At 42.7% G+C, this 25,144-nt stretch overlaps 3 protein-coding genes across 3 annotated transcripts; 2 read left to right on the top strand and 1 right to left on the bottom strand.

Annotated features, from left to right (window-relative positions):
• Nucleotides 1–90: 90 nt before the first annotated feature.
• On the top strand, nt 91–7,879 carry LOC135493271 (ribonucleoside-diphosphate reductase large subunit-like). The gene is made up of 16 exons (XM_064780423.1): nt 91–200; nt 848–936; nt 1,174–1,351; nt 1,633–1,733; nt 1,980–2,079; nt 2,334–2,410; nt 2,623–2,708; nt 2,887–3,028; nt 3,265–3,348; nt 3,599–3,840; nt 4,126–4,327; nt 4,568–4,942; nt 5,293–5,369; nt 5,506–5,641; nt 6,003–6,287; nt 6,683–7,879. Exons 1-16 carry the CDS (start codon nt 182–184, stop codon nt 6,863–6,865), a joined length of 2,376 nt encoding a protein of 791 aa, XP_064636493.1. The 5' UTR covers nt 91–181; the 3' UTR covers nt 6,866–7,879.
• Nucleotides 7,880–8,349: 470 nt separating this feature from the next.
• Nucleotides 8,350–10,904, bottom strand: LOC135493272 (glyoxylate reductase/hydroxypyruvate reductase-like). Its single transcript, XM_064780425.1, has 4 exons — nt 10,568–10,904; nt 10,139–10,309; nt 9,799–9,906; nt 8,350–9,386 (listed from the first exon to the last, which is right to left on the bottom strand). Exons 1-4 carry the CDS (start codon nt 10,881–10,883, stop codon nt 8,902–8,904), a joined length of 1,080 nt encoding a protein of 359 aa, XP_064636495.1. The 5' UTR covers nt 10,884–10,904; the 3' UTR covers nt 8,350–8,901.
• Nucleotides 10,905–12,463: 1,559 nt separating this feature from the next.
• Nucleotides 12,464–24,896, top strand: LOC135493355 (ATP-dependent DNA helicase DDX11-like). Its single transcript, XM_064780657.1, has 21 exons — nt 12,464–12,576; nt 12,785–12,908; nt 13,216–13,280; nt 13,439–13,522; nt 13,932–14,141; nt 14,340–14,447; nt 14,662–14,749; nt 15,000–15,103; nt 15,349–15,597; nt 16,021–16,147; nt 16,385–16,429; nt 16,675–16,781; nt 17,135–17,300; nt 17,561–17,677; nt 17,893–18,078; nt 18,350–18,453; nt 22,782–23,000; nt 23,361–23,467; nt 23,773–23,857; nt 24,051–24,284; nt 24,470–24,896. The coding sequence occupies exons 1-21, from the start codon at nt 12,511–12,513 to the stop codon at nt 24,488–24,490; spliced, it is 2,616 nt and encodes an 871-aa protein (XP_064636727.1). The 5' UTR covers nt 12,464–12,510; the 3' UTR covers nt 24,491–24,896.
• Nucleotides 24,897–25,144: the final 248 nt, after the last annotated feature.

Below are 25,144 nucleotides of genomic sequence, written 5' to 3'. Positions count from 1 at the left end.
GTCTGTAGAATAGACCCTGCCGCCGCGGTGTGGAAACATTGAACTAATTTGCGGTAATTGACCAATCAGTGTTGAGATACGTCATTGGCGGGAAAATCGTTGGCGCAGTTTTGGTCAAGAGTTGCAGATTTTCATTCCCCTTTCCTCCATTATTTTTCCGTAAATTTACCCACTATTCGCCATGTATGTCATCAAAAGAGGTAAGATATATAAAGCTGAATAAGTCATCTGCTATATTATGCGTAAGTAATACCACAAACCTGTGAAGATGATGAAAGAGAAGGATGGAGAAGGCACAGGATGGGGCTACAAAATATATTTTTTTTAAAAACAACACACAATAACTTGAATAAGACCTTGATTTGAAAAAGAAAGCAAGAGAAGTGGACCTTTGTTGATAGCCTAATATAGATAAGACCATGGTCCATTGACTATGCCATGGTGATGCTGTGCCTTGTTATCTAATCATGCTATTATGCTTGGCCTACCCAGCCTTTGGTTGTGCTTTGCTTCGGGCCTTCCTCTCGGCCTTTGACTTGCCCATGAAAAATTGACGCCTTGCTCAAGTCTGGCCTTGTTATAATGTTAGTTGTTTACTCAGTCAAGGCCAATAACTCTAGAACTAGAAGTAGAACAGCCAGCCAGCCATCTTGTTGATATTTGGAAGAATGGCAAAGAAAGTGGTCAGACAGCTTTAACATACATCACAATCCTCCATGCTAGGATGGGATAGCGAGGGCATAGGAAATGGAGAGAAACCAACATTGAATTTCCAGACCAGGTTGTGACTTGTCTTCTGTGCAGACCATTTCCTCTCTCTCAGTAAGTCCTACTTCTCCTCTTGCAGATGGTCGAAAAGAAGACGTTCATTTTGACAAGATCAACTACAGGATAACCAAACTTGGTTATGGGTTGGACAAGAATTTCGTCAACACAGTAAGTTCATGTTAGATACCCGATCCATTATACATGATGCCTAAATACGCCTCTTTCTCCCTGGGAGTGAGAGAAAGATAGTTAATTGGAGAAGTTATACTATAGGTCTACAAGGATACTTTCAAATACTTCAGACTCAGATTATGAGATTTGTTAGTGGTTGTAACATTGTGCTACAGCTTGGTAAAGTGTGGATCTAAGTTGTGAAGTATATTCAGTTTGAATTTGACCTTTCAGGCTGAAATGACCATGAAGGTGATCCAGGGCCTGTATGCTGGCGTCACGACGATAGAGCTAGACAACCTGGCAGCCGAGACGGCGGCAACATTGACGGTCAAACATTCAGATTATGCGACGCTTGCTGCCAGGATCGCTGTCAGCAACCTTCATAAAGAAACCAAGAAAGTCTTCAGTGGTAGGTATCTACACAGACTAGTCTTACCCTACCTTGGCAGCCTACTATCCTACCTTGGAAGAGCCAACCTACCTTGCTCTAGAATTTTGTGAAGGATTTCTATTCGGCAAGTTGCACACTAGGAAAACTTCTTGCATACCTTGAGAAAACTTTTGATTTCTCATTGAAAATGTTGGTTGGAATTATCAAGACTTTGGGATTGATGATAAATCATCACACAATCACAATATTGATAAAAGTGCTGTGCCATTCGTAAAATTGTTCTTTCCTTTTATTTGCAGAGGTGATAGATGATCTCTACAAATGGGTGAACCCCAAAACCAACCAACACTCGCCCATGATAGATGACGAGGTGTATAAGATCATCATGGACAATGCTGATGTGAGTTGCTACACAAGAAACTAGGCTCAAGTTGTCAAATAACTTTAGTTTGGCTGATTTGATTACTTGTTGTTCCAATCGGTTCTAAAATTAATTGAATTTAACAACTGCAAATTCGTTAGAGTTGGCAGTTGCTATCAGAAGATGCTATAACATTAGATGAACTTTCAGCATTGTTTAATGTAACAAGCTTGTACTTAATGTTTTTTTATAAAATACTCTTGACCATTCATATATTCTTTTCAGTTTTTAAATTCCAAAATCGTCTACGATCGTGATTTTGGCTACACATATTTTGGATTCAAAACTATGGAGCGATCTTACTTACTGAAGATAGATGGAAAAGGTATTATAACGTGTGATTTGATTTCACAATGAGTGGAACTTGTGATATGTGAGGGACCCTCATGGTATCAAGGACAGATCCTAATAATTGGAAACCGACACTAGTTGGGATATCTACGATGATAATGATATTGACTGTTGTGTGTAAATGAGAGTTGTTTCAACCACTTCCAGTTTGACTCTTCCAATGCATTGGGTTTCTAGTTGTCCCTCAAGTGCTGATTAGTTTCTCATCAAAATGTTGTGTTATTTCAGTTGCTGAGCGTCCCCAGCACCTGTTGATGAGGCTGGCTGTTGGAATTCACAAGAAAGATTTAGAGGCAGCTGTGGAGGTAAGTAATAGGTAATATAGAATGGTTGATGTGTAAGGGAAATGACGATTTCTTTCATGATTATACAGTAAGTTTTGACTCGGACATCTAACTTTTCGCAGAAACCTTTTTCACTGCAATAATTTCTGCAACTGGTTGCTTACCAAATGATGCACAAGTTAGGTAATCTCATTTTTCTTGTTGATTGATTATCAGTGTCTTCTGTTCTTCAGACATACAATTTACTCTCCGAAAAATGGTTCACCCATGCTTCACCCACAATGTTCAATGCTGGGACAAGAAGACCACAACTTTCGAGGTAAGTTTATGGAATATTCCATGCAGTTGAATACTGTAGATTCAATCCACTACTCAACGGTACATCATATTTGCTGAAGGATTATTCAGGATATCAGATGCTTCTGAGCCCTGGACAAAAAATCAGGAGGTCGTGAGTTTCTCTCTTTGCCATTATGCTCTTTATCGTTCTCTTTCAGTTGTTTCCTGTTGACTATAGGTGGCGACAGCATCGAGGGAATATACGACACGCTCAAACAGTGCGCCCTTATTTCCAAGAGTGCTGGTGGTATTGGCCTGAATGTTCACAGTATTCGATCGTTCGGGAGCTATATCGCTGGGGTAGGTCAAAAAAGCAAACTGAAATATTCAACCCGTCGGGGGATTTTGTCCAAATCTGCTTGTTAGCTTTGGCCGATGATTAATTGATTAACTGATAACTACTTGATGACTATACTAGTCCCTTTATGAGGCCAATCAAGTATCTATTTATGGAATTACATGTACTAATAAACTGCATGTTGGTCTTTGAATGCCGACTCCAGTCGCTAATGAAATTCTGTTCTGATCCATTTTAGACAAATGGCACATCGAATGGTCTCCTGCCAATGTTGAGGGTGTATAATAACACAGCACGTTATGTTGACCAAGGAGGCAACAAGGTATGTAAAGACACTCTTGGCTTTTACATATAGAATCATAAAGAGGGGGAGACGGGATGGACAGCTTCTCACCTTCCAACACCTTCTACGCTCAGAGCTTCAAACATCAGTGTTTGTAGATAGTGAAGGAAATGTCACTTCATCTTTGACCTACTGTTGCGTAAGACCTGGGAACTCCCCCGTTTAAGTAACAAGGTATGTAAAGACACTGTTATATGCTTCCAAATATAATCGTGAATCTGTATTTCAGCGCCCTGGCGCCTTTGCCATCTACCTCGAGCCCTGGCATGCGGATATCTTCGCCTTCCTGGACGCTCGCAAGAATACCGGTAAAGAGGAAAACCGTGCCAGAGACTTGTTCTACGCGCTCTGGATCCCTGATCTCTTCATGAAGCGGGTGGAGGAAAATGGCGACTGGACGTTGATGTGTCCGGCTGAGTGCCCAGGGATGGCGGATTGTTGGGGGGAGGAGTTTGAAAAACTCTACACAAGGTAAATACTGAGCTAAAAATGAAATATGGTCCTCAAAAGCACAGCTGGAAGATTATAAACTCTACTCTAAAGTGCCTCAGGAGAGATTGAAATGGGATTTAAAATGGGATTCAATGATAATCGCTCGTTTCTGGTGGTCATGGTGCCTGTGACAAGAATTGGTGACCTGTGATCATCATCAAGACAATTGCTTATCGGTTGTACCTGCTCACAAGATATCTTTTTGTCGAAGGATTTGAACCAGTCCAATACCTGACACCGTGTTGCACTTGCGACTATTTTCAGTTACGAGAAAGCAGGGAAAGGTCGGAAGACCATCAAGGCCCAGACATTGTGGTCTCACATCATTGATGCCCAGGTTGAGACTGGTACCCCATACATGCTGTACAAAGACGCCTGCAATAGGAAGAGCAACCAGCAGAACTTGGGAACCATCAAATGCAGCAATCTATGCACGGAGATTGTGGAGTACAGCAGTCCCGATGAGGTAAGGCTTATTCTGTGTGCATAAGTTTTACAAGGCACGTCCCGAAATCAAGTGCTCTGATTGGAACGTGAGAACCCATACATGGGTTGTTGTCTTGATATAATTTGGCCACTGCACATTGGTAGAGGAATGGCGTGCAGTGTCCACCACCATAGCTGAAATGTCAGGATTTGCTAGGACATCTCGGCTATCTTTGAAGCTCATCATCATCTCATTTAACACCGTCATCTTGCCCTTCAGGTGGCCGTCTGTAACCTTGCTTCCATCTCCCTGCCAAAGTTTGTAAACAAAGAAGACCGCACGTTCGATTTCCAAAAACTTGTTTATGTAACCGGAGTCATCGCGAGGAATCTCAACAAAATAATCGACGTCAATTTCTACCCAGTACCCGAGGCAAAGAAATCTAACATGCGTCATCGTCCGATTGGTATCGGTGTGCAGGGTCTTGCTGATGCCTTCATCCTGATGAGATACCCATTCGACAGTCCTGAGGCTATCGACTTGAACAAGAAGATCTTCGAGACCATCTATTACGGTGCTTTGAAAGCAAGTTGTGAGCTTGCCGAGAAGTTGGGACCTTACGAGACATACGAGGGCTCTCCCGTCAGCAAGGGGGTGAGTTGGTGTTGATTGAGACAAAAAGTAATTGAGGAAGTTAGTTTTTATGGCTCACAGACATTTGGTTGAGAATTATAACCCATTATTCTGTGAATCTGGCTGCTTATGCCAGGGAAGGTTAAAGATCCCACATGGGTGAATATGTACCTGCTGTCACCTATTGGCCAGGGGCTGGAGTGGTTGGAATCATGTGACCTTTGAACCCGCTACATCGCATCTCACCCTCTTTGCAGCAAAAGGCCTGGTTGACAACCACTTGGATTAGTCCTGCAAGGATTATAGGAATATGTGAAATACCTTTCTTCTCATATGGCACAAGTTCATTTTCAATATTTGCTTATTTCCAGATCTTGCAGTTTGATATGTGGGGTGTGAAGCAGACGAACAGACATGACTGGGATGGACTTCGAGCAGATATCAAGAAGTAAGTCGTTTATCATACTTCGACTGTTGACGTTGATTCTAGCTGAATATGTTGTGGTTGTTATCCCTCAGAAGACCACTTGATCAACGGTATATAACCATTCATGCCCTTAATTGAATTACTTCTCTGTTTCTAGGTATGGTGTGCGGAACAGTCTCCTTATCGCCCCAATGCCAACAGCCTCCACCGCACAGATCCTTGGTAACAACGAGGCTTTCGAAGCCTTCACCAGCAACATCTACACAAGGAGGGTGCTCGCAGGAGAATTCCAGGTTCGTAGACAAGTTAAAACCGTCCGAATCTTTTTGAAAATGAAAAACTACAAGCCGATGATTTTAACCCTGCAATGCTTAATCCTAATCTGTGGATAAGATTCACCTAAGCATATGATGGCTTGTGATGTTTCTGAGAAAACACCAGTTTTGCTCTGCTTTTCAAATGATTCAAGTACGATGTGACGTAGCTGGTGTTGGAGAATGCTCCAAGTTGTGACTCTACTGGCCATGTGTGTGGAGATCTACTTCACCTTTCTTCTTGTCTTTTTGTTTTGGATCTCAATTATAATAGAAGGACAACAACATGAATAGAATCAAAGTAGCAAATACTGTAACATTATTCTCATCCACTTACCAGATGGTGAACCATCATCTCGTCAAGGATCTCACAGCCCTAGGTCTCTGGTCCGATGATCTGAAGAACCAAATCTTGGCATACGGTGGCTCCATCCAGCAGATCGAGGGCATCCCGGAGGACATCAAGAACTTGTACAAGACGGTGTGGGAGATCTCGCAGAAGGTTGTGATTGACATGGCCGCAGACCGTGGTGCTTACATCGACCAGAGTCAGTCGTTGAACATTCATATTGCCACTCCTAATTACGGCAAACTCTCGAGTATGCACTTCTACGGTTGGAAGAAGGTACGTGAATGACATTTTGAATCCCAGAAAAGAACTGTGTGAGAACACCGGTCGGTCGCGCTATCACTCATCACCAAGCCACCAAGGTCTGTGTGTCCTTTTGGGCGCAAATACTGCTGTCTTCACCATCCTGTGAATGAGATGTAAAATCCTTGATGCCTGAGTTCTTTGCCAAGGAGAAAGCAGAATGTCTCATTCATGAATCCTGCAGTCAAGTTAAACCTAGGTTAAATCTAAGTGTCGGCTAGAATCAGCACCTGATACATGTAAAAACTGCAAAGATGTGCACTACAGCCTTGTGCTGATGCTGAAGACGATGAAAGATCAGGCTCCATGTTAATGGGCTTCTTGGATTCAGATAGTTTTCTACATAATGTTCTTTCTATCATTTCTAGGGGCTCAAGACAGGCATGTACTACTTGAGGACGAAGCCCGCTGCCAACGCCGTCCAGTTCACTGTTGATAAGACGAAGCTCACCGGCAAGGCGTTGACCAAGGAGGAGAGGGCTGCCCTCGAGGAGGAAGCACTTGCCTGCTCAAGGGCGAACCCCGAGGCTTGTACGATGTGCAGTGCATAGACAGCCCTCGTAGCCGGATGTGTGTCGTGAGATGACCTTGTGGTGTGGATCCACCATAACCCTTCATTGTCTTCTGTTCAAGTTTGTAACATTGTTTGAAAAATGCAACTCTTGGTACCAAAATCCCTCCTCCTCTGTGGTGTTAGTTCATCAACACCAAGTGGCACTACAGAACTTACAGGTGGAAAAGGATTCTCACTTTGTCGAAACTGTTGTCTTTGGGCGTTTAATTTATTCTGTTGATTTCCTTATCCTGATCCAACTTGTTCTGCTGAAAGTCTCCTTGGGTTAAAAGTCCTTTTGAGGACTCCTTGTGTCAAGGTTCTTTTTGTTGGATGCTTGGAGAATGTGTATATTCTCTAATCCTATCTGTTGTTGAGTATGTTATTATTTCCTGATTGGAGCACGTGTTATAAAAGTCCTTTTTAGGACTCCTTGCTTATTGCGAGGTTTATTGTTTTGGACTGGGACTTGTGCCACGGAGGGGAGGGGATGGTTCTGTACATGAAATGTACAACATTGTCCATCCATGTGAAGTTTTGTTTATGTTGACTTAACTCCTGGCTGTTTATAAAAACTGGGTCGAACCAAATGTGAATTGTGTGGAAGAAAACACTAAACACTTGACAGTTAAAATTAAGTTCAGCTGATGAAACTCTGATGGACAGACCCAAAATAATGTATTTGGAATATTAGTCATCCTATTGGTGATTAGTTTAGACCTGATCTTGTAAGTTTTCAGATCTGTAAATGTGCATTTATACTTGTGTGTTGATATATATATTGTAACGGTTGTATATGTTGTGACTTGTTAGAAGGACTGCCGGTTTTGTTTTTACCAAAACGGGTCAAGTACTGAATCCAGATATCATCACACAATGTGACTTATATCATGCAAGTCATGAAAGGAAAAGTCCGTTTCATATGCACGAGTTTACACCAAAAATGTTTAACCCAGCTCACTGTTCATAGAACTGCATGTATTGGTCAAAATAAACCATTTACATTATTTAATCGAAGTGTCTGCTTTTGTTCTAGGGAGTATTTTGAAGCTTATGCGGTTTCAATCATGTCCAGGTTTTGTCTTGATATGGTGAGTCTCAATATGGACTCGTGGTCCAGTTGTGTTGGGTATGTCACAGCCGTGAGAATAAAGATGCATCATACAGATGTACTGAAAGACTTGCAGTCTTCAACCGACTGCCATTGGATTTACCGAGGACATTAATGCCCATTGCCTTCCCCAGACTGGTCCATTTACCAAGGCCCTGGGGAGGTGTACACTGCATAAGACTGCTTGTGTGGAGGTGGGCTTTCATGCAGCAGACTGATCGATGAATCAAATCACAAACCCCTTCCAAATGATATCACGAAACTGTTGGTCCACTCGGGAGCATGAGAATGAATCTCTAGCAGATTATGAATGTTCTCTATGTCTTTGAAAGACGAGACGACACCAATCTCAGATGAAAACAAGACCATGCTTTTAATTTTGAAAACAAGTGATTTATTTCATCATCAAAGGTTACCTCCATTATTCTATGAATGTTTACCTTGATTGCATAAACAAGAGTTGAGCATTAACAACCCAGCACATTGGGTGACATGAATAAAGACCAGTAAATGCTTTTATCTAAAACTCCATGTACATTTATACTAGGCCTTTCTGGACAAAAGCATTTGCTGGTCTTTATTCATATCACCCATTGTGCTGTTAATAGCACATCAATAACTTATCTTAACAATCACTATTTCCATGACACCTGCACCATTCTCTAATCAAGTTCTCACTCAGTGTATGACTACAATTGGTCACCAGTAAGGCACACCTGCAAGTTGTCAGCAAATCGGGCAGTTTTGTCAATCACCACCTTGTCTGGGACCGTCCTAAAAAAACTAGCGATAGTGATACTCATTGACTATTCTCCGACCCAAAGCACCAATAACACCGGCCTGCAGCCTAGAGTGCTTGCTGCCAGTCTAACCAAGATATTTGTTCTACATGTTAGTACATCCCAACCCAAACTCTGTCAATCTTATGTTAACTGAGCTGGCATTTCTTTTCCTTCAAGTACAGCAAGGATGTTCCTGGCCGTCAACGTAGCCATGTCCGTCCTTGCCTCTTCAGTAGCACTCCCTATATGAGGAACTACAACTAAATTTTTCAGCGTGAGCAAGGGATGGGATGGTGGCAATGGCTCTGGTACTGTCACATCCAGTGCTGCAGCACGAATCTGACCAGACTTGAGCGCTTCATATAAGTCCATCATATCCACAACCGGACCTCGACTAGAGTTGACAAGAATCGCGTTGGATTTCATTTTGGCAAAAGTGTTCTTATTGAACATGCGTGTAGTTTCCGGAGTAAGGTTCGTACAACTTATGACAAAGTCAGCCTCTGTGAGTAACGTATCCATCTCGACGTATTCACCGATGGTGAGACAAGCATCGCTCTCATATTTGTCAGAAAAGAGGAAACGTCTTGGACGGAATGGAACAAGTCGGTTCATGACTGCCTGACCTAAAACATATGGACAGCATAATGATGGTTAGTTACAAGTATTTATAACTGATATTTAGAACATGCAGGGGTCATAACGAAGAAAATATCAGTATGAAACTGCTATGTGATTTCTGCGGGGGCCCTTCAAGTATGTTTTAAAAAAAACGGGTTTACCGCTTCCTGTTGCCATCAACTCCATTGCTTTTGATTTAAGGGGTGACGAGCATCTTGGGCCGTAGCCGTGAGTTCAGCCCCTGCCTCCCACAGTTTGGTTGGTGTTGCTACAGACATCTTTGTTTACCAGGTGTTCTCCGTACACCACCAGATTAGTCACAACGACTCAACGACATGCCATCAGGAATCAGACATGGAAATCCGTGAAAACATACTCCAACATACTCGTCCCCTCCACATGTGGAAATCAACTTACCTATCCTACCCGTCCCAATAAGACCAACAGTGCTGTTGTGTAGCCCTTGTCCTAACAACCAGCATGGATCCCATGTCCCCCACCCACCAGACTTGACCTCATGAGCTCCTGAAAAAGGAGGAATTTCTTTACAATATCATAAATTCGACAATGCGACTCAAGCAGCCTTCCTCAGACAGAGAAGTTTACAATACAAACCTATCTCATTTTTTGGGATACAGACCACCACCAGGTCAAAACACAGTTGTTTAGGTATATGACCGTGATCCCAAGACTTCAACAACAACCTTTAACACAGCTAGAATGCAACTTCAACTGAATTTCATGTTCATGTCCTCACCTTCAACGATTCTTCTTGAAGCCGCTAACAGTATGGACACAGTTAGCTCAGCAGTTGCATCCGTCAAGACGTTCGGAGTGAAGCCAACAGGAATATTCCTCTTCTTGCATTCTGCGAGGTCAACATGATCAAACCCAACAGCCATGGAACCAATTGCCTTCAAATTGGGACCTGGAGATGAAAGAAATTGTTTGTGTTATCCATGGTTGAGGAGACGTAACTTTTAGCCTATTGGTTGTGACATGTCTTCAGTATTCGAGGTTGGTGGTGACAAAGTCTTGGCCACCAAATGGTTGGGACAAATATTGGCTGTTGAATGGTTGTGAGATCCGCAGGTTTCCTGTCGACCTTTGGTTGCGACAGGTTTTCCCGATGAACTCTCAAGTTGACATTAGTACGCCCTGTCAACAATTTTCACAATAATCTTACCCGCCGCATCCAAAACCTCAGCATCAATCTTCTCTGTCAGCAAACAGAAGAAGGCATCCACCCCAGCAACCTGTTTTAGAAACTCCTCCCTGGGAACTGGGTCACTGCTTTTCCACTGCCTCACTTCACACTTTTCTGAAAGTAGGTCAACACCTTTTTGAGGCACAATCCGGGTCACATAGACCACGGGACGCTTTTTGTCACTCATGGCACGTTTGATAAGGTTTAGATCTCTTAAATTCCGATATTTTTCCAAGGTGTATACTGTCTGCCTTGCAAAACTGCCAAATCCCAATCCCTTTAAAAAGATCATCATTTTTGGTGATAGGAAATTGCTGAACGAAGTCCAAGGACAGCTGCTATTTTTAGCAACCAGCAGTGGCGCTGATGGTTGCAAAATTGAATGGAAATAACATTAAATCGAAAATTAGAGAGCGCCGCCTTGCAACCAAGAAATTTACTAAAAATCAAGAAAGTGCTTGTTTGAAGATTGACTAAAATGTCGTGAAAGCTGAAAACCAAAGTACCAATGCGGGAAATCCAAGAAATTTTTCATGAAAATATCCTTATAAACACTGATTTTACAGAAATTGAAAGAACTGATTACCTAACTAAAGTGTTAGTTTTGTTTGATGTAAGCTTGAGAATCGTTAGGAACAATGAAAAGTCTGATACAAGCAGTCATTTAGCCCCGTTTCAACAGGTTTCGTACACGAATGTCAGTTTTGGAAAAGTGGGCGTGGCACTTTGGAAGAGGTGCCACGCCCATTTTAAGAATCAAGTTGTGAAACTTTGTGTTTGTTTTCAGGTGTAGGGTAATTTTATTCAGGCTAATTGTTAGTTAATTTGCCTCTTTCAAGATATCCACGCACACATAACATTAAGGTTGCATGATGAGCTGATCTCGAGAGACGCAGATCACATCCTTTCCCAGCAGTAAAAGGGGCCAATCAGCAGATCATTTTTATTTTTCAGAATTGACCATGGATGTTTTTGATGATGATGATGATGATGACTTTCTCGGTGCTATTGATTTGGATGGAATGGTTGCCTCCTCATCAGATCAAAATAGTGTTGGCCGAACTGGTGGTCAGATGGCATCTTGGGAAGAAAATGTTACAAGAAGGACAGATTCAATAAAATCAATACAAGACACGACTAGGATTATGGATTGCATAGTCTCTAGTCATGATGATGATGATGATGATGATGATGATGATGAACTCTTTAGTTCAATTGACTTGGATAAAATAGTTGCTTCTATTGGCAATGGCGACATCTTGTCTACCACCAGCACACAAAATTCAGATGCAGGTTGTGGAAAGCTCGCCGTGTCTTCAAACCAGTGCGCCAAGAGGTCACAGAAATCTGCTTCAAAAGTTTGTGATATTGCCTCAGGCTCCATATCCAAGGGCAATGTGACAGGTGGTGGATCTGGATCACGGAAGATGGGTATTGACAAATACTTCTCAAGCTACGGAGCAACCAAAGCGGGAGTCCTTGGAGATGATAACAATAATGTGTCTGCTACAGATAAATCTACAGGTATAAAATGTTGCCAAAGGTTTCAAGAGCTTTCCACATGATGGGCCGATCTGAACTCTGATGGCATTTGCAACAATTTTTACCATATTGGGACAACTTGAGCCTGGTGCCCCAACCTTGTGATGAAGTATGGAAAGTTTTGTAAAAACAGCTGTGTGGTCACTTGAGGAACAACTTGGAGTATAGAGGATGCTAGGTTGATCCCTGTTAATGTGTGAATCCATGTAAGAGTAGCTAGGGCCTGGGGCTTGGTCAAAGATAGTTCCTGTGTCCTGCACTTCCCAGGATTGCCTGGAAAGCTGAGTCCATGTACTTTTATCTCAATATCTCTTTCAGGTAACTCCGTTCCAGATGAATTCCCGTTTCCGTTCCAACCGTACGACATCCAAGTGGGCTTCATGAAAGCACTTTATCAAGCGCTTGATGGAGGCAAGATTGGCATCTTTGAAAGTCCAACTGGCACAGTAAGTCAAATGTTTCAGAGAGACAATCTTTTAGCTGTTGCTAAAGTGTTGGACCATATGGTGCACAGATGTGGACAGTTATTGTTCATTGCATGGGAAATTGACAAGGCAAGATATTGATTTAAAGTTCGAGATTATTTTAGGGTGAAGAGAAAAAGAGTGGATTATTTCAAGGCAAGTTTCATGACATTATGTTGCATCTTTGCAGGGCAAGTCCCTGAGCCTAATCTGTGGTGCTTTGACGTGGTTGAGGGACTTTGAACAGAAACAAAGACAGGAAGTTGAAGCTTTGATGAAGGAGCAGGAGGAGAAAAACAAGGCAAGGAAAGAAGGTACAAAATGTTTGGTTGTTAGTTTCTTCTGAGACCAGTAGATGTCAGCGCAGTTGCCTTATTCAAAATGAGGAGATTGGAGACAAACTGGTCTGTCTTGATGAGACTGGATATGGGACACAATGATCTTGGTTGTGACGCTCCTCAGAAAGGCTTATAGATTGTCTTAGGACGATAAGGGTTTCAATGGCAACTATGGGAGGGTTGGAACTAACTTCTACAGAACAGTTCATGATATGGATCAGTGCTATGATTCTTGGGTGAAAGTTTCAGATTGTCACAGAATTATCACTATTATGTTTTTCAGAACCAGACTGGATTGCTGCCTTCACCACAAAGCAAAAACTTGATGATGAAACAAAAACAATCAAGGTAAATGGTTCTACGGTTCAATTCCATTGCAACTCATTCTGTATGAGGTGCCCAAGTGAATTGTTGTTGCATGTGACTGTCAAGGTAGCAGAGTTCAGTACTTACATGTTCCTAAAACACCATATTTACTTGAAAGATTGTTTTCATTTGCTTTATAGGAAAGACATGAAAAGATGCTAAAGAAGGAGGCAAGACTAAAAGATCTCCGAAAGGCGAGACCGACCATCAAGTATAAGAAAAAGGTAATAGGAGACATTTATGAGGAGCAAGGTCACTTAGGCCATCTTCTCTGCTTTAAAATAAGTTGCATTCAACAGCCACATTGATCAAAGTGCCAGATAATGTGTGTCAACAAGTTCAATCTCTTTGTTGTTCTTGGAGTCTTGACGTCTGCTGCCTTACTGATATCTTGCTGTCTTCCATAGAAATATATTCAAATTCTTCAATGCCCTGAGATAAGATCTGCAATGCTTAAGACTGGTTTAAATGCCTTGAGTCCCGGTGAGCAGACACAAACCATTTGGCTGTTGTGCAGCGATTTATTTCTTAAGATGTTACTTGAATTGGTGTTCTATTTGAAAATAGGTCTTGTCCCATAAACCACTCTCAAAACCTGATCACAACATTATGTCTTCTTCTCTCTCGCCATAGAAAAGTGATCTTGACGAAAAGTTTGACGAGTTGTTCAAGAATGCACCGGACGAGATCCGCCACGCTGAAGACGAGTTTGACGCCTTGAATTCTGGTGAAGATACGGACGATCATTTGGTTGTTGCTGAATACCATAGCGATGAGGAGAAAGCAGACGTCAGTGATGATGAGGAGGATGCTGGGGAGGAAGATGAGGAACAGTGTACCAAGGTAATGTGGAAATCTTCACTACTCACTGAATTGAAACACAGGCTAACGTAATCCCTCAGGTTACGTTAGTGGCCAGCTTTATTTGCTAGAGTCTTCATCATCAGCCAGGATCACACCGGGCAATGCTGTCATAGGGAAAACAATACTACTGTATTGGATATTAATACATGTATATTATATTTGTATTTGTTGTTTCAGATTTATTTCTGCAGCAGAACTCATTCACAACTGGCTCAGTTTGTCAGGGAAGTTCAGAAGAGTCCATTCGGCTCAGATACCAGAGTGGTCACCCTTGGCTCTAGGCAGGTATGTTGAGATTGGTGGAACACTCTTTTGTCCTTCGTCTTGTTTTACGTCTCATTCGAAGGACGTGGCAGATGGCGAGCATAAGGTTACAAGAGTTGTAGTGCCTGATGTTCTGATTATGAATCAGACAGCTAAGCCATCATAACGTGCTCTCCTGCCAAGTGCTTTCAAAACATTGAAATGTGTCGGCAATAATTTACTCGTTTCTTTTCAGAATTTATGCGTCAACTCTGCCGTGAAGAAGTTGAAAGCCTTGAGTCTGATTAATGATCGCTGTTTGGAAATGCAAAAGAATAAAGCAGGTGAGGGTCCTAAAGGTTAGACAGTATAAATGTTCATCATAATCATCTTGTGGTTTGTGCCTTCCTGAATATAAGGAGGGTAGCCAAGTATAACAAGTCTGAGAGATCATAGGAATAATGGTGATGGTCATGCTGAGCTCATAACCAGAGGGTCATGGGTTCAATACTCCATGGAACCATCACTTGTTTCTCCACCCTGATCTTCAACTAATGTAAGTTACCTTTTGTCTCTTTTAACTCTTTCTTTCAGAGAAAAAGATTGAGGATGGAGGTAAGCGGAAAAGAAAGAAACTGGGAGGAAAGTGTCCATATTATAAACAAGAAAACCTCTACGATTTCAGAGATAAAGTTTTGGTAAGTTAAGGGTTCTGTCAATAGTTGGTCATTTCTTGCTGATGATGTCTTTGTTATATGATAACTGCAGTGCCACATGACACACTACCATCAAAGAGCGTACGTGGAAGAGTAAAGTGAATGATACTCATAGCAAAACTTGTTGACTAAATCTGCATCTTTCTGCGAAGAAATTCTGAATTCCAGGTACCCCTTCTTGTTCTTTGAGGAAACAGTTAAAGGTTTTCATTATAATTTGTCCCCAGGTTGAAGTGAGTGATATCGAACAGTTAGTGACGGCAGGCAAACAGACCAAGGCGTGTCCTTACTACGGTACGAGGTACGCCATTCCAGATGCCCAATTGGTGGCGCTACCGTACAACACGCTGCTCCACAAGTCGACCAGGGAGGCATGCGGGATCAAGTTGAAGGATAACATTGTGATCGTGGACGAGGCACATAATCTGGTGGAGACTATCAATAATGTATATAGCATTGAGGTCACAGCAACACAGGTACGGATATAGTCGATTTAAGCAGTTGATAATCGCAGCATTCTTATTCAGAGTCTGCTAGATGTCATTTGGCAATCCTGAAGGTCAGCTGATCTCATCGGGTGAAGGTCAGCTGATCTCATCGGGTGAAGGTCAGCTGATCTCATCGGGTGAAGGTCAGCTGATCTCATCGGGTGAAGGTCAGCTGATCTCATCAGGTGAAGGTCAGCTGATCTCATCAGGTGAAGGTCAGCTGATCTCATCAGGTGAAGGTCAGCTGATCTCATCAGGTGACCTCAATCAGCTGTAGTACTGACAAAAGATAAATATCCTCTTGCTTGTGATAAAATAACTTTTCAGAAAATCAGATTGGTACAAAATCTCTTCTTCGTGTAACAATGCCAGATGTCAACTTATTTAGTCTCGCTTTCGTTTACCTTATAGGTGACATGTGCACACTCCCAACTGAGCCAATACATGGAGAGATACAGAACTCGTCTGAAAGCTAAGAATCTCATGTACATCAAGCAGATATTGTTTATATTGTCCAACTTGATCAAGGCACTGGGCGGTAAGTCATTAGTCTTCAGCCGACCACATTGTGGAGGCTCTTGGTGTAGCTGGAAATTGTTCCCTGTGTCTAACCCAGTCCAGGTGTCTGGAGTTTATTGCTGTATTGTTCATATCATGATGCTGACCCTCCCAAGATGACATCGTGTCCTTGGAAGTTTAGAAAAATCTAGCTCTCAAATGAACTGCAATAACTGTACTGATTAAGAACACAGAACAAGTCTCATCTTAATTTCAGGTCGGCCTGGACTGTCGGCAGAGAAACAAAAGATAGAGAAACCTGGTGAGGCTATCAAAGGATTTCTGACTAACGGCGACATCTGTGACCACTTGCTGTGCTTATTCCTCTGAATAGTCAATAGTTCCTGTTCACATGACCATTTGTTTGAAAGCTAATGTCAGCCTTCCTGGAAGTCTCATGTCCTCTTCCGCACCAGGCGGTACATTATGAAGTTGCCAAATTGTGATCGTGAATATGAAACGGGAGCTTACAAAACGTCTCCATTTTGTGAAACTTTCCATTTTCAGAGGCGAAGCTGCAGACGATCAACTCGTTCCTGTTTGACACGAGCCTTGATAATCTGAACCTCTTCAAGATCATGAGCTACTGCGGGAAGAGCAAAATCTCAAAGAAGGTGGCCGTTGCTTTCTGCTCTGATGCCTGTCACTACAGTGCCTGATGACCATATCACTCCAACTTTTGCAAATCTTTTCTGATGATTTTAGTCCACTTTAGTCGTCTCATGTGTTTGCACAACCATATACAGGAGAGACTTGGCTATGTCAAACACACCAATGAACTGAGGAGAACTAGGGACCACTGTTCATCCAGAGATACAACATGCCAGTGAGATGAAGTTTGATTTTGAGAGTTCATAATCGGATGTCGGCATCTTTTGATTCATGAACTTGCGTAATTTTTGCATTTGGGTGTTTTTTGAAATGATAGGTGGAGTTGTCCTAATTATGTTTTATAAAAATGTTACAGCTCCACGGCTTTGTTGAGAAGTACCATCCATCTGTGAACATCCAAACGAAGCCTGAACAGAAAGAGGAAAAACCAAAGACTGGTCTGACAAACTTCCTCAAGGAAATCAGCCAAGCCAAGGATACGAAAGCCAGCGGGCCGAGTGATGAGAACTTACCTTTTAAAGGTTGGTTTCTTGTATTCATTATCAGCCCTATTTGGATGAGGAAATCAAAATCTCAATATTCTTGTTGATGCAACCATGCTGGTCTGTGAAAGACTGCTAAGAGTACGTCAGAGTTTCTTCTGTGCACTTCTTTGGGCAAAATGTGTTGTAGGATTTGGTCTGCTGCAGGTTTCTGAGTCTGTGGTAGGGACTTGACGCTAAGCATGTCGGTGAATATATGTGAAACTCTAGGCCTGAAAGCTGCCATATTCTCATTGCAGCTCCAAATGAGGAGAGAGAAGGCATCACGCTGTCCTCCCCTCTGATGCACATTGAGGGATTCCTCGAGGCCCTGACCAACGCTGATAAAGACGGTAGGATAGTCATCAATAAACAAGGTGAGGACTACAATGATTCTGCCTCGGTTGGGCACCAATTTGGTGGTAATTGACATGAAGGTTTGAGGCAGAATATGATCGGAAAAATGAAATCGCTGCCGCCAGAATTTACAAACTACGTAATGCTACATAGCAATCAATGCGTGTGAGAATCACAGATTGATTGATTCACAGAATGATCGCTTGATTGATTACTATCCTTTTCCTCTCTCCAGGTTTAATGAGTCGATCCTCCTTGAAGTTCCTGCTGCTGAACCCGGTCGTTCACTTCCAGAGTATCGTCGAGGAAGCGAGGGCCGTCATCGTAGCTGGGGGCACCATGCAACCGGTGTCTGAGTTCAAGGAGCAGCTTTTCTTCGCTGCTGGTGCAAAACCTGAAAGGATACTAGAATACTCTTGTGGTTGGTATTTTATATGCCAGGATAAACTTTTGATGTGGGTTGTCCATCTGTCTGTTTCTTTTTTGATAACCAGTCCCTGTACAAACCAAATAGGCAGCATCGATCCTTACATGCAAAGTGAGCAGTATAAACCATCACATGTCATGTATATAGCCAGTTCTTGACGCGATGCCCAGACGTGAGGTTCAATTGTCCTGAGCGCCACTGTGATCGCCAATGCTGGTGTGCCGTCCTGTGTGTGTAACTGACATCTTTTTCTTGTCTCCTTCAGGTCATGTTATCCCTGCCGACCATCTCCTTCCGATCGCTCTTGCTAAAGGCACCACCGGTGTCGCCTTGGACTTCACATATCAGTCGAGAGACACAACTAAAACAGTAAGTATATTTGTTCCTTCTCGATGTCCTGCAAACTTTGCTCTGTCGGTTCCCAGTGGACCATGTTCAACCTATTCAACCACCAAACATATGACGAGATGTCACAATCAACTAGATTCATTGCATAAGAGAGATTGCACACCATTTTGACTCCAACTAGGTCACTTTACAGGTGAGGATAATGGCCCCTAGCCATTTCATTCAGTGGTTTCCTCATTCTTCTTGGGCTTCAACAGGTCTTATGGATGGCAAATTTTAAAGAGACAACTCCGGGTGGGATTTAGCCGGCCAGGTTTGAGAACAAGATAACACATCCTGAAGCCAAACACGTCCAGAAATGTTAACTAAACCTGTCGACTGCCTTTCCAGATGTCGCCCCAAAACGTGCGTTTTTCATGCAGATTTGTGCCCTTTTAGGTGGAAATAAAAGGTGGTCTGCCCCTCCCCCTCGCAGAGCGCCTACTGCCCCTCCCCCTTCCAGAGGGCCTACTACCCCTCCCCCTTCCAGAGGGCCTACTGCCCCCCTCGCAGAGCGCCTACTGCCCCTCCCCCTTCCAGAGGGCCTACTGCCCCCCTCGCAGAGCGCCTACTGCCCCTCCCCCTCGCAGAGCGCCTACTGCCCCTCCCCCTTCCAGAGGGCCTACTACCCCTCCCCCCCATGGGCCAACACGTACGTCAACTAACGACCCTGAATGTTCTTTCTTTACAATACATGTCCTTGTATGTTGTTAACCTAAAGTACAGTTCAGGAGCACTCATAACGTACTATTGATACCTCTTCACCCTGACTAGTCAATATGCCCCCTCTCCCATGTACTTTAGCAACATCCTTATGTCAAACATGCAACGATTTCTGCCTCCATTTCGGAGATCATCCTACCCAACACCCCTCCTTTTCAATGGTATCACCTGCCTTACTCATCAGTCATTCCCTTCAGATCTGGAGCAGTCTATTCTATATTGATCATCAATCTGGGTCAGGGTGCATTGCCCTGGTGAGTTCAGCAGCCTCTCACAGAGTAGAACCTGATCTTTACTATCAATATACTAAAAGGTTGCCTAGCTTTTTTTGAAAACATATTGGAGGATCAAGTGCATGTCAATTATGACTTGTATTGTTTTGATTTAGATTAAACACCATTTTTTATATTAACCCCCCATGTCCCTGGCCTTTAAAAGGTCAACAATTATGGTGTATTGTTTTGGTTTGAATTAAACACCATGTGTTATGGTGTGTATTGTTTCAGTTTTGGTTTAACACCGACTATTGTGTGTACTGTTTTGGTTAAGATTAGTCACCAGTTGGTGGTGTGTATTGTTTTAGTTGAGGTTTAACACCAATTATGGTAGTTATTTCGTCTGGTTTTTATCCTGTTTTTATGTGCAATAATAAGTGCTGGCTCAAATAGCTCCTTGGTACAAAAACTAAAACTCTTGTACATCCCATTTTTGAAAATTGTCAAAAAGCTGTAAAAGCTGATCCGATCATGCCACCTTAGTTGGTGTCCGACCCCCCCCCATGAGTCTCACACAAGGTCATCAACTCCAATAACCTTTTACCTTAAACAAACAGCGTGACACATTTATCGCCATCTTCAATACCATCGAATATCTGAACCTCTGACAAGTATGACCCTATCAGATCCTCTCGTGTTATCCAACAAATGTCACAGGTCATGACCCCAATAACCTAACCAGCAATCTCCACCCACCCCCACACCAAATGAGGTCGTCATGGTTTACATTTGCTCAGGTCAGTCACCTTTCTTGCAAGTCATTCACCCAAGCCCCCGAGCTGATAACCTCCTTCCTACGAGCATTCACCCCAATGGAAGTTGAGTTACCTCTTTCTACCGATCAATGCTCTGTGCTCCAGATCAATGACACAACAGATTGATGGAGTCCTAGTTCTAAAAGAGGTTGTTATGTTTATTGTACCGGTATTGGTATTTATCATGCTCTGGCAAGAAATATTAAAACACTTTGTCAATCAATAATTGCTTTGTTTTCAAGGCACAGGTGTGCTGATTGGTGTCCTGTTTTGCAGTTCATTTAATGCTATTGTATTTACCGAGTGAGCCATTGCTGTTCCCTTTGTGAACTGCTCAGGTCTTCATCAAGCTGCTCTGTCCAAGCTAGGCACCCATTCACTCCAAGGTGGAGAGAAGCACGTTGGATTAAGTGCCTTGCTCAATGACATGAAGATGGAAGAGCGGTGGTCATTTCGAGAGTCAAACCCACAACCTCCTGATTATCATTGTGGTACTCTTACTATTGACCTCAATTGACCCAAATGCAGCCTGAGTTCAAGCACTTCATCTCCTCTGTACAATAGTCTCCAGGGAATATCGACCCAACACCATGGTGATATAAATTGGGAGTCCAGGACTATGAATGCATCAGCCCTGCCCCAGCTGGGCTTGCACTCATTGGGACACTGTATTCTCTGTCTCTTTAGAAAGAAATCAAATTGTGTCAGACGTGGGAGTTTTTGCTTTAGATATAGAAAATGTCACGATTCATATTAGCTTTGCATTCTGTGTCGTTTTTTCTTGAACCAAGCTGCTCATAGATTCTAAATTTTCGAAGCATCACTCTTCAGAGGCATTCACCCCAGCTGAGTTGAATAACCGGTCTTCTCCGATCATTGCCCTGGCTCCAGATCATTGACACTGATCAATTACTGGGACAATCCTAAACGTATTTGTTTGAGCCGTGGCTCTCTGGAGACGCTTACTCTTCAACGATCATTGCCCCAGCACAGATCATTGGCATGGATGAGTTTATGACAAGGAAGTGACCCATTTATGGGAGTTCTGCAAATATTGATCTGTCAGTAATCAAATTTCAATTCAATGATGAATAGGTTCATTCTATGTCAGTATTATCTCTACTCTCCCAGGCCGTGAAGCTGTTGGTTTGGCTCGCTTGCCTATTTGTAGGCTTCCTTGGGCAAGTCACTTGACTGATTATCGACACCAGCAATTGGATTTCTTGTTACAGTTCTACTTACAGGCCACTGAAAGGGCCTCACCCCATTATACCGCAATCAGTCCATAGCCTCATCCATCAGAGGGTTATCATCCCAGAGGCTTAGCTCTCATGACACCAAACTAAATAGCACAAACGACATGCGAAAAGGCGCGTAGTTTGGGCTACTTACCTTGCTTGAGTTGGTAGTCCACAAAACTTTGCTATGTTTGATATTGCTGTAAAAACACAATAGTGTTTTCGATGGCCCTTTTTCATCACAAAATAAACCCGCAAAATGAAAATTTACTAACTATAGGTGAATACCAGACTCTTGGCGATAAAAAGTCACAAAAACTCAAAATCAAATCCTGGCCAAAGGTTGTGAAGAAATCATGAAATAAACATGTGGAAAGATTTTGGGTTGATTTCATATTCCTGAGGCATTCAGTGATTGGTTGAGAGTTGAATCTTCTTCATCCAGTGCCTAACACCGATTGATCAAAATATCATTATGAAGGGGATTTTACTTTCCTTCACTCGTACAGGGTGGATCTTAAAAATGCCATCAAGAATGAGAGCCTAGAGTGCTGTACTATCCAACTTTGACCTTCTGCCTCTTGCGTTTGATTGCTGAGTTGTTGTTCTGTTATTTTATAACGTTCACCCAGGAGGAGTTGAACCAGTGACCTATCAACTCAACAGTTTGGTCCTGGTAGTTGACTAACTCATGCTGGATGTAAATGATCATTTACCCTGGGTAGTCTTATAACTGGTTGCTCACAGATCAGAAGCGATCAAAATATTGTTGGTTTGAAACTACGATAGACCCTGACCCATGTTATCATTAGACACAATGTGACGTCTGAGGTTGACTTGTCTTGATGTTCCTTTAGTTGCAAGGCAAGCTGAACCCATATGGTGTGGTGGTGGAGGGGGGTTGAAACATGAAACTTTATGTCAAGTTTTATTGGCCATAATTGGTAATGATATGCATCAATGGTACCTATGATCGGATGCTGAAGAAACTTTTGTGGCTTTCCTTTCAAAACCAACATAGTGCACAGCATTTAAGTGACCCTGTGCAACCCCTGCCGCTTTCTGATTCATATGTTCCTCGATTCTTGAGGCATTCAATCCAGTGTGCGAGTTGAATCACCTCTCTCCCTCCGAGCTGAGTGCACAATGCCCTGCTGGGGTGTTTTATTGATTCGAGACCCATTTTCCTGTTTGCTCAACTGGCAGCAATTGTGGTTCCATCTATCATTCTGAAGATGAACTAAATCTTGGCAACTGAGCTGTCAAAGATACGGTTTACATGTTGTCTTATACTTATCTAACATTTTCCATCATTTTAGCTTGATGAGCTGGGACGCATTATGTTCAACCTGTGCAACCTCATCCCAGGTGGCATTGTGGTGTTCTTCCCGTCCTACGACTACGAGCGTCGCGTCTACGCCCACTGGGAACAGAATGGCATGCTGGGAAGACTAAAGACGAGGAAGCAAGTTTTCCGTGAGCCGAAGAATGCAGGACAGGTGGAGGCGATTCTCAAGGAATATTCAAACGTCATTGAGGTAGCCTTCCGTGAGAGGCATAGTGGTTAGAGCACCCTGCTCATAATCAGGATGTCATGGGTTTGACTCTCAGAAGGACACAGCTGTTTCATCAACGTGTCCTCAATTAAGATATTTAACCATGGTTTCCACTGATGAAACTCCGAATCACAGACGTATAACAACTTGTGTCAACATGATGACATCTTTTGCACCTTGTATTGAAACAACCCATATCATGCCCAACTTGATCCTTGTTGAAGTGATCAGATTGTGGTGTTATTTACATCCAATCGAACTGTCTTCAAGGTTGTGCTAATGTCCTTCAAACAACCCCCTCAAAATATGCTTGGAAATAACTGAAGAATGTTTTCCCTCCAGAAATGTAAATCAGGCGGTAGTTCAGGTCAGCTGACAGGTGGTCTTCTGCTGTCTGTTGTCGGCGGGAAAATGAGTGAAGGGATCAACTTTTCAGACGATCTTGGAAGGTAGGTGTATGCAAAATATGGTCTTATCTCAACATAATTATACAAAATGCTTAGTTAACTCCTCCGCAACATGGAAAATAGTTTGCCATTTCCAGTATGCAAACCCATCTGAGGGGTACTGTGGTCTGGCAAGCAACTGCGTTGTGACATTGGAAATATTACTTTCCTTTTATTGTCTCATCCTTTGACAATCTGCACCTTCACCTGCTGCCATTGCCTGCTGCCTAGGGTGATCACGAGGTCCCATGCTGGTAAGAAACCATCATGAGTAGTTTGTAATGGTAATCATGCTTCTTGTGCTGCAGATGTGTGGTGATGGTGGGCCTCCCGTATCCGAACATCAAATCACCAGAGCTCAAGGAGAAGATGGATTATCTCAATGCTAATATGGTATGGAATATCTTGTAGCTCCTCCCCTTAGATGTTACGTCCCATAGCCAAATTGGTGCCCGATGGTATTGCCTAGTGGCATACAAAGAGAGCTCATGCACACAAGAGAGACTGTAGACTAAAATGATGAGAAATAAATCATGAAAAAGGAAGAGCGAAGTAGGAGACCTAATAATCATTTCTCATATTGCAGCCTCGGTCACCTGATGGTCGTCTCCCTGGTCAAGTGCTTTACGAGAACCTCTGCATGAAGGCCGTGAATCAGTCCATCGGGCGTGCCATCCGCCACCGCGATGACTACGCCTGTATCCTTCTGCTCGACCAGCGCTATCACCGTGGAAACGTTGTCAACAAACTGCCGGAATGGATCTCGAAACATTTGAAGAAGATGGAGACGTTTGGTCCTGCTGTTGCTGCTGTCACGAAGGTAAACACATGTACTGCGAAATCAGTCAGGAGCTGTCCTAGCCTTGGCAGATGAATGACTCAATGGTGTACATAATGGACTCTTAGGAAAGATAACATTCTTCAACTACATGAACCAACCAGTAGGCCTACAAGTATTTTGATTGATGAACTCCAACTGTAATACTTTCTTTTCTTCTTTTTCAGTTCTTTACAGACAAGAAGTGATTCTGTGCCATGCAAGGCCGGCTCTCGTAACAGGTGTCACATCTTGTGGAAGGATAAATTATCTGCTGCCTGTGTGTTGGAAGATTTTGAATCTCAAAGACTGGCATTATTCTCCTTTGTGTTAGAAGGTGAATTGTGTTGGTTGTGAAGAAAAAAGATGACCGGCACTGTAAAGGAAGGATTTGAGAAGATTGTTCAGTCATGTCAGACACTGTTTCAAGTTTGTTGAGGAGAAGTTCAGGGAATGGTCATTTCTGTTGTTGACCAGGGGTGATTGTGTATCGTCACTGCGTCTGTTTCTTTAAGCCAATAGTTTTGTTACAAGCAGAATGCTGCCTTTGCTTTGTTCATTATAATTGTTATGCTATTTTGTATAGGCATCTACAATTACCATTGATTACCATATTGGTGCTATTTCTAATAAAGTTTTCTACGAAAAATGAGTTTATGGTTTGAGTATTTCCCACTTACACAAGGAAACTTTCCTTGGTGTGGGACCCGAGGCAATGACTAATGTGTCCATGAAAGTTGGAAAGTAAACCATCAAGGTGGGAAGCCTATGTAATCTGTGAGATGGTTCCGCTCCGGTCTCCCTCCACCTCAAATCAGGGAGTAAAACTACCTGCTTACATAAAGATTATACCATGTGACATC

This window comes from Lineus longissimus, chromosome 9 (assembly GCF_910592395.1).
Source record: "Lineus longissimus chromosome 9, tnLinLong1.2, whole genome shotgun sequence".
Lineage (NCBI taxonomy): Eukaryota > Metazoa > Nemertea > Pilidiophora > Heteronemertea > Lineidae > Lineus > Lineus longissimus.
Note: the sequence above shows the minus strand (reverse complement) of the source record. Positions and strands in the feature narration are given on the sequence as shown.